The sequence below is a fragment of the Hibiscus syriacus genome, unplaced genomic scaffold (assembly GCF_006381635.1).
Source record: "Hibiscus syriacus cultivar Baekdansim isolate YM2019G1 unplaced genomic scaffold, ASM638163v2 tig00110557_pilon, whole genome shotgun sequence".
NCBI classification, from domain to species: Eukaryota; Viridiplantae; Streptophyta; class Magnoliopsida; order Malvales; family Malvaceae; genus Hibiscus; species Hibiscus syriacus.
In genome coordinates, this window is record NW_024062780.1 from 1,807,223 (window position 1) to 1,817,673 (window position 10,451).

General features: G+C 30.8%; 1 protein-coding gene across 1 annotated transcript; it reads left to right on the top strand.

Moving 5' to 3' along the window:
- Positions 1-5,237: 5,237 nt before the first annotated feature.
- LOC120131965 (GATA transcription factor 9-like) lies at positions 5,238-7,166 on the top strand. The gene is made up of 2 exons (XM_039148823.1): positions 5,238-5,653; positions 6,312-7,166. The coding sequence occupies exons 1-2, from the start codon at positions 5,351-5,353 to the stop codon at positions 7,086-7,088; spliced, it is 1,080 nt and encodes a 359-aa protein (XP_039004754.1). The 5' UTR covers positions 5,238-5,350; the 3' UTR covers positions 7,089-7,166.
- Positions 7,167-10,451: the final 3,285 nt, after the last annotated feature.

Below are 10,451 nucleotides of genomic sequence, written 5' to 3' on the forward strand. Positions count from 1 at the left end.
GAGTTAAAGTCAGGATTAGGATTTGGGGATTTTATGGTTTTTTTGTAATTTTAGAAGAAAAAAACTATTTTTTATAAATACAATATTTTGTTAATTTCAAAAAAGTTTATTTTAAAATTACCAAAGTATGACACTTGTCACTTAATGGAGAGAATTAAAGTCATTGATTACCCGAACACTTAAAATGGTAACGTTTGTAACGTTAGATACCAAGATGAATCAAAAAAAATTTTAACCTCCTATTTGTGAACAATATTATAATTTAAACGCTTATTTTATACTTAAACCTATTTTAAAATAAGGGCATCTCCAATGCATATCCAAAATAGAGAAAATTTATACTTTGGAGATGAATTTGAACTCCAGCTCATCTCTATAGTAGAGTTTGGAATGTGGAGATGCTACAGTGATATTTTACATGTAGCACAACACTGTAGCCCATCTCTAGAGTAGAGTCTGATTTTTGGTTTTTTAATTTTTTTTATTTTCTTTTGTTATTTTCTTTTTTTGTTAATTTGTAGAATAAATATTTTAATTTGGAGAATTAAAATATATAATTATGTAACTTATGTTTTTTCACATTATTATTATGAATCGTAATTTTTTTATTTATTTATATTTTCATAATGTTATTTATGAATATTTTACTTATACTTTTTATCTTTATATTTATTAGAAATGTATATGTTTTATTTTATATTTGCAAAATTAATATTATAATAGTTAAATATTGTGAATAAAGTAGAGTTGGTGGTAATGTATAGATAGTGCTAAAGATGAACTATTATTTCATCTTTAGAGTAGAGATAAAGATGTTGTAGAGTAGAGATAAAGGCTGGAGATAACCTTAGTACTATTTTAAAAAATCAATTATTATTACACTATATATATAATAAAATTTATCTTTTCATTTATAATCATATTAGACTTTTGAAAAAACAACAACTTTATCCTCGAATGAAGAACCAATTAAAGTCAAATATACTAAATGATGTTCGCTTGAATTTTCTAATCGGAAAATTACAATAAGTCCGGAATTTCAGGTCGTATGACTTGGAGTCGGCTAACTACAAAATAAAACCGCCTTTTAAATAGCCCCCCGGCATTGAATGTAGAACGCCGAATGAAAAGCCAGCCAGCCAGCCGCGGCTTAAAGCCTCGAGGAGCTCAGCTGAGCTGAGAATTAAGGAAAGCATCGATGAAATCGTACCCCTCGTCGACGTATATTTCTAGCCTCGGAATACTCTCTATCATCGTCATTGAGATTATTCCACGTGTCATATTTTCTCTTGGTTATTATCATCTTCTTGTTGCTAACCTGTTTAATCAAGCAAGCGGACTTTACCATCCACATTAAATTGACCTTTTTATTTTATTAGCGTCTGTCACGTTCTTGCCCAATATTTTTGAAGAGTTTTCGTAACAAATGTTATTAAATTAATTATTTTATTTAATAATGCATAATTAATTTTAATCACAATTTCAAAGATGCCGAGACCGAATATCATGCGAAGCTTGTAAAGACGTTTAATACAAATTTTTTTAAATGAACATTGGTGTTCAATTTAAACAATGTATTTTTTTAATGAGTATGGATAAGAACGTTATTTATGGTCTATAAATATGGAGTATGGACCACGTATGAAATTGAAGTGGACGATAAGATACCCACAAGTAATAAATGTAAATGTTAACATGCAAGGAAAAAATATATGTTGTAGAGTTTGAATTATGACGTTCGTAAATGAAACAAATTGGATAGAGAGAATCAGTTTTACGTTTGTAGTATTCGGTCTAGATTAACCGATTGAATATGACTGATTAAATAAAAAAATAGTATATACAAGAATTCAATTACGTACAAACTGATAAAGTTTTATTAATGAATTGTTTTACATGTACAAAAGTTCAAAATATATGTTGTTTAAGATTTGTGTATTAAGCTGAATGGGCAGATCTTCGGATCCGAAACCTAGTCATTTGAACGGAGCATCTGATATTTATCTGGTCCATCATCAGTGTTATTTTATGGCACTGTAGAATGGGCTTAACCTTTTATTCAATCTTTATATTATCCAATAATAATAAATTAATTTTTTGATTAATCAGGACAACTGCAATACATTATCTGTTTGAAGATAAATTTTTAACTTTTTGACATTAAACTCTTATTCGAATTCGGGTCCTCAAAGAAAAATAAGAATTCATTTATTACGAAAGTCTCTTGGTTCGTGCATGTATTAAAAAAATTTAAAATGTATTAGTACTATTTAGGTGGACCGAGGACCTGAGTCTAAAACAGGGGGCAATCGTATTCATGATTGAGCTCTATAATTGCTCGATGGTCCCCAATCCTCAAGACCTAAAATTATGATGCAAAATCAAGAGATCTAGCGAGGCCTAGTTGGTGCAAAATCTCACATAAAAAGTGAACCATCACACGAGCGCCTGACTAATCAACTTTAGAGATCAACAGCGTGAATGATGGACCGACCTTTTTCCTGAATATACTTTGAATCATTTGATTAGACCCATTCCTTTAAATCTTACAAAATTCGAAGTGTTCGCCATGATAATGACATTAATTAAGCTTACTAATTGGGCCTTTTTAATTATAGTAAAGCACGAACAGTCCATTACAACCCATCCCTTTCACCCAAATACCCTGTGAATGACAAATCCAACACTAAAAGATGGTCAAGTATCCCGGCTGCCTCGCCCAAATGGGACCTTTTTTTCTTTTATCTTATGCCCTATCATAACTCATGGGGAGCCAGTGTTTTTATTTTTCTTCGAAAGTTTGTTTTCTGCCAAAGAACTTCAAATCCCGATAGCAAACCGGAAAAGAAAACCCTTGGACTTCATGGCCCGAATTTCGAACATGAATTAAAGCCCTAAAGTTTTCTGCAAAGAGATGGAGGCCCGACACCGATGGGGGAAAGACGGGCTTTTAGAAGAAATACTTTGTTATTATGGCTTAACAAAATCTATCCCAAACATCACGTCTAGCTTTCATTCAATTTTATTTTTCTTATTAAAAGAATGAATTATTATTTTAATTTAAAAATTAAATTAAATTTGATTGAAAATTAATCATACAAAATTACTATTGACTAATTTAGTCATGTTAAGTGCACAAACCAATCACCTGGTAACAAGGGACTCGTTGTCATCTTTTTGATATTTCATATTCGAACATTACATATGTTAGGAGAATGAGTATTTATTATCAAATAATTGAAAGTGCTTAAACATGTAATATCTTATATCCACTCTCAATTTATCAAAAATGATAATAATAATTATGTTTAGTGAGCTTAATCAGTGTATTTGAATGTTATTTTGGTTATCAACGAGAGTAAATTATGAAAAAAAAGTATACTTTTAAAACTCAATATAATGTCGAAAATACTCCAACGTTTGATTAATAGTTTTTCAACTTTTAATTGTTTTGGTTTTTTTATCATTAATATTTTATTTTAGGATAAAAAATCTTTTACATTTGACTGAATACTCACTTTAATATTTTTTTTTATTTTATTTTGAAGTATTTTAACCCTTAATATTTCATTTTCAGAATAACCCCCCATTTTAGAGCGTTGATCGCTTGTTGACAAACGATTTCTATACACGTTGAGGTTTTTTTGTGTCAAAATGAAACATTGAGGACCAAAATACTTTAAAAAATTATGAGTTGAAGTAACTATTTAATCTAACATTATAGGTAAAAAAAAGTTAAGTGTATCGTATGTCCTCAAAGTATGACACTCATTTTAATTGATCCTTAAACTTTAAAATATTTTAATCTCACCCTAAACTATGACAATCATTCTAAATCATTTCCTTAACTTTTGATCAAGTCAATTTTATCCCTAAACTAAGACCTTCATTTTAAATTAGTCCCCAAACTTTTTAAACATTCTAATTTCATCGCATACTATATGTATATACTAAAAACATCCATTGTTAATAAAATAGTTTGGTCAAGTTATATCATTATATGTTTGAAAAAAATTAGGTTATATTATGATTGAAACTAATTGCATACTTGGATGAATTTGAGGTTAAAATTGGAATATTCAAAAATTTAGGGATTAATTTAGAATTAGGTTCATAGTTTAGGGATAAAATTAAAATGATCAAAAGTTTAATGACTAATTTAGAATGAAAATAATTATTTAAAGATTAAATTAAAATATTAAAAATTTGAAGGATCAATTTAAAACAAAAATTATAGTTTGGGAGACATATAATGCAATTAACTCATAAAAAATACATATTTATTTAAATTACCGTTATTGTCCCCATGTGAGTAAACTACTAAACCGGTGCTTGTAAGAAATAAAATAATGATTGTGTTCGGTAAGTGACTTTTAGAATTGTTGTACACTTTTGTGATCATCATTAGTCACAACTATCATATATTAAATATTAAATGTCAAATTAATTGAATAATATATACGATCATATAAATTAATTGAATTAGATGTCAAATATTATTCTATTCAGAAAATTATCACATGTTTTTTTTATATATAATTATATAAATTAACTTTTACCGTAATATCAATTTTAACACAAGTGAATTAAAATAAAGATAAATCATACTTGTGATTATTTAATTATGATAGATTTATAATATATTTATTAATCAAAAAATTATAATAGATTTTAATATAATAATTGATATTTTATTTTTTAAAATTAGATTAATTAGTCATATAAATTATATCAATCAAATTATTTATTATTAGTATTTGACGAAAAATTGATGTGATAGATAAAAAAATTAATATAATTATATTTAGTTTCTATGACTTACATGTTCTATTGATTTGGTATTAATTTTAATTTAATTTAAAATCATAAATTGTATAAGTAATGATAACTAAACATGTAGTTATATTGATGTAATGTCAGTTTCTCTATCAAATGTTAACTATAAAAGATTTAATTGACATGATTTAAATAATTAAGTGATGTAATCGGTAAAATTACAAAATTAATGGTCAAATTAAAATATGATCATAATTAAGTTGTATGAATGTATTTTACCTTAAAATAAATGAGAAAGGCAAAAGTCTTCCTAATTAGGTTTTCCTTTATCTCAATTAAAGCTTAATTATATAATTAAATTTTAAAATTCTTAATTTTAATTTTTTGTATTAAAAAATAAAATTTAATATCGTCAAAATGCACCATTTTAGCTGTCCGCATGCCCCCTTCAAACGCACTTTCTCTCGCTCTCTCTTTTCTCTCTACACTCGCACATTTTCCTCACTATACTCTCCCTTTAACGCCAACTTCCTTCCCAAATAAAGAAAAAAAGAAGAAGGAAAAGATAACAGTTATGGACGAACCAGAATTCTCTCAAGCAAGCAGCTGGGCTTCGCAATTAGTGCCTGAAAAACCAGCGGCCGCGGCTGACCATTTCATCGTGGAAGACTTGCTCGATTTTTCCAACGAAGATGCCGTTATAACTGAACAAACGTTGGATTCCTCAGCTGTTGGCCAGTCCACGGATTCTTCTACCGTCACCGTCGTCGACAGCTGCAATTCGTCGTCGTTTTCTGGTTGCGAACCCAATTTAGTGGGCGGTATCGGTTGCCGTGGTTTTACCGATGGCGACTCCTCCACTGACCTTTATGTGCCGGTAATTTCCCCTCTTACATGAAAGGATATAAATATGTTTTTGAATTTCACCTCGTTATTCTAACTTCTTATGTAAGCCTATAAAATAATTTTTGGAATTATATTTCTTTAGAATTTTGGTTCAAATTTCAAATAATAGCAATTGAATTTTTTTACGTATTTTGTAAGCAATTTTCCTTGCAACCAAACAAAAATAAAAACCCATGTGCATGTCAAATGCAACTTGGTTAAAGCAGCGTGAATACTTTATGAAAGGAAAAAATGAAAACGAAGATGATTTTTTTTTGGTAAGTTACACGTTTAGTATTAAATTATCAGTTTTAATCCATTTAAATACTTAAACTTTCAATAATTTAAAACTATAATTAAAGTTTAGTTTTTGTTTCATTTTAGTATCCTGTTAAAAATTTAACATTAAGTTTTGAAAAAAATTGAAAGTTTAGTAATAGAATGGACCAAAACTGATAGTTTAGGTATTAAACGTGTTAAATTTTTAACTGTTGGTATTAAAATGAAACAACAACTAAACTTTAGACAATGATTTTGAAAAAATTAAAAATTTAATTACTGAAACTGAGAAAAATAGATAGTTTAGATATTAAATACGCAGTTTATCCTTTTTTTTAAATATAATTGTTTGTTGATCCTTTTGTGTACAGTGTGAGGATTTAGCTGAACTTGAATGGTTGTCGAATTTCGTGGAAGAATCATTTTCAAGTGATGACCCGCAAAAGCAGCAGCTGATATCAGGAATGCCCATCCGACCCGACGAATCATCGGCGACCCGAGGGTTCCAACCGGTTTTGTCCAACCAAATCGACGGCGTCATTGATAACGGCGACAACCACCACGCTAATAATACCAACAACTCGATTTTCCATCCGGATATGTCGGTGCCGGCCAAGGCCAGAAGCAAACGTCCTCGGGCAGCTCCATGCAACTGGGCCTCCCGCCTCCTTGTTCCCAGCCCAGCAACTTCGTCTTCCGAGCCCGATAACGTCGTCCCGGTGCAACCACCTCCCTCGAACCACCGCAACAAAAAGCCCGTTAAAACATCGTCGTCGAAGAAAAAAGACTGTGGCGCTAGTCCGAAGTGCCTGCATTGTTTCACGGATAAGACGCCGCAATGGAGGACCGGTCCCATGGGTCCCAAAACACTATGCAATGCATGTGGGGTGAGGCATAAATCGGGGCGGCTTGTGCCCGAATACCGACCCGCCGCGAGCCCGACGTTTGTGCTCACTAAACATTCAAATTCTCACCGGAAGGTGCTCGAGCTTAGGCGGCAAAAGGAGATGTTAAGGGCTCAACTGCAACACCAGCAGCAATTCATGCAGCACCATCATCAGAACATGGTCTTCCATGTTTCCAACAGTGAAGATTACTTGATCCAACAACACGTTGGCCCTGATTTCAGGCAGCTGTTTCTAGATTAGGGAACTTCGATTGAAGTCGATTCCTCGAATTTTTATTCTTGCCGGAATTATTTTTAGTTACTGAATTCATTAGTGAATTCCAGTCGGTGGGCTTTTTCCCTGTCTAATCTGGTAAACTCTCAAGTCTCAACACCCAATTTGCCTACTTCAGGCAAATTAGTAAAATTGTCGTTCTTGCTTTTATTAGATTTAAATGAAAAATAAAAGATATTAGATTCAATTATTCATTTTTTTTAGTTATAATATCAATAAATAAAAATGATGAGTGATTCTCTTAGTCTATTTTGAAGATAGAATTCTAACAACAGATCAGGAATTAAATTTTAGAAAAAATCTAATTTATGAAGACCAAATATATAAATATATTTTTAAAAATTAATACTTTTTAAAGAAGGGGACACGACCCTTCTGTCCCTCTTCTGCGACCCCCTTTCATCGGCAGAAAATTTAACCAAAAAAAAGTCATTATCTACACAATATTTATTAATTTAGTTTGCATGAATCTGTACACCTCACATGGAGTTTTTTTTTCCTGATTGGCCAAAGAGACATCAAATATAATCTCTTTTGTCCTTGAAGATCCGGATTAAAACACCTCAAATTTCAGGAGTATAAGTATTTATTGTCAAAAGATTAAAAATATTTGAATATATATTATCTTTTATTTACTCTATATGAATCAAAAAAATAAAAATAACGATGTAGCTACACAAACTAAATTACCTCAATAATTAAAGAGATGTTACTGTCACTAAAAATCTCGAATTCGAGCCCTAATAATCGTAAGATATTTAAATGTTATTGTCAAATTATTGGGAGTAACCGTCTCACAGCCAAGTTAATATCAGTCTAAACAATTTCCCAGGCAGTCTTGAAGAAACAAGGGGAGTAACTATCTGGACTCAGGGCTTTGTCGTCACCCTATTGAAAGATACCTAACCTAGTCCCCTCATCTGAAACATCCTTAGTTAGCAACAAAACAACATCTGCAAGAAGAGAATAATCAACAACATTTCGAAGCAAGTCCATATGTCATTCAATAACATTCTGATCAAACTTGTCGATCAGATTCTTGAAAAAAATCTACAGCTTCATAAGACATTTCCTCGAAAGACTCAAAACGTCGCCCATTGTCTTTATGTCCCACTTTCTCTTCATTGCAACCGAGGAATGAAAAAACCTGTTCCCCAAATCACCTTCTTGCAGTCATCGAACCTTGACCTTTTATCTAACACATATAATCATCCTAGGACTGGATTAATAAAAAAAAAAGTTCGTAGCTACAAGGTTTGACGTTTTGAAGGTTAGTGTGCGAGCTGCGCACGACAGGAGAATCGGGCGGTAGATTTATCTGATTATTTATGCCAATATATATTATTGTCTAAGACCAGTGATGCTACGAAAATGCTATAGCATACAACATAAGTGCACGTATCATAAATCAAGTAATAAAATAGAAACTACAAGAGTTTCGGATGTCGAACCCACAGGAGTAAAATATTTATATTAGAGTTTTTGACGATAAGGTGAAATAAAGGAGTAAGATGCTATAAAGAAATAAAATTAATAATGAAAGATACCAGTTCATGCTACAACATTCCGAGAAGCAAATAGTCAGTTATTGAATAAATGGATATGCTATTATGATTCTCAAATTCTATGCAAGTGTTGAATACTTAATCTATGTAATCAGCATTGAATAAATCCATTTAAACTACTTTAATGATTTTTTTTTCAATTAAAGATTCAAACTATTAACAATACTAATCAATTGGCTAAACACTTTTCAGTGTACCTATGCTAGTCGGCAACACCAATGCTCACACAAGTATATAGCAACTCGAATAAAACTACTTCTAATACTATATATGTAATTGCAAATATTTCTACTTGCAATCATGAAGTTAAAAGCTCATAAAGCAAATATTCAAGATAACACAAAATAAAGAAATCCATAATAAACATCCAACATTAGTTTAAACATTCAAAACACCCCTCTCAATAGAAGGCATTGAATGGTGACCCGCTGATTGCTGAAGCTCTTTAGCAAGCTTCCTTTCTGTAGTAACAATTCATGACAGAGGATTTAGGCGTCCATGATTTGGAGAGAAATAATGTGAAAATAGTACTTTGGATCTCTTTATATCATCACACTTTTTGCACCCAAGTACTCCCCTTTTATAGCTTGAACGAAAATCTCATCGCCCAATATGATGAATCCACGTTTCAGGTGTTATCCTTCCACATGACAGCTACCATCGTCAACTGTCCAATTCTAGAAGATTCTTCCACCGCTACAGTATCTGGTCAGCATTTCCTGCAGCGCTATGGCATCAGTGCAATAGTTTGCAGCAACAAAAATCAATTTTAGCCCTTAACAACCCACTATGCTCCTATCATGCAAAATTAAATAAATTTATCCTAAAATGCTCTTAAATATGCTTAAATTCAAACTAAACCTAAGTAATTAAGGCCACCAAAAATAACTCTTTTGGAGAGTTATCAGCAAGTACCGTGAAGCTTTGTTATCAACGTAAATTTCAATGAAATGAGACACTGGTGAAATCAATGTCGGTATATTAATAGTTCAGAATTTATATGTAAAAAAATACAATAAAATGAAATCAATATAAAAAATAGACACATGAATATGAGATTTAATATGGTTCAGTTACTTTACAAAATTATTTCCACAATATAAATTTTAAAAATTACGCAAACTACAAAAAAGTTACTTTTTCTTCGTAATAATATTCAATCCATTTACCCTTCCTGCCTTTGCTTTGCACAAGATACCCCACCATTGGACGACTTCAACAATAAACATAATATTCATTTGGCTTTTTTAGAGAATTATTGTCCATATAAAATTTTAGGTATTTGGAAAGATCGAGGGTACAAAATTATTATATATTTTATTTTTTTTATGTATTTTTATTAAAAATTTATTTTTGTTCTTGGAATTTTAAAAGTTCAAATTTGCCCCCTAAAATTTTAAAAATTCAACATCTCTCCTGAACATAAAATCATGCGTCGATACCTTGAATTCCAAAACTAAAGTAAAAGTGAATTAATCATATCAATTTAGGTTCACGTTATCATGTATTGATTGAAGATTGAGGTTTTATTTTAAATTTGGAATTCGTTTACAGTTATCCACTATTACTTTAAAATTGTTTGCAGTTACCGATGATTATAGGTGCTAAATTTTAAAGACGACACTCCTGCCGATGTATTTTAAATAGTAAGGATTAAAATGAAATAAATTAAAATAATAGGGACAAAACCAGCCACGCTGAAGATAACATCAAATTACAACTTTGGTCCTGTTTTTTTTATATTTTTTTTGTTTTGGTCCTCATT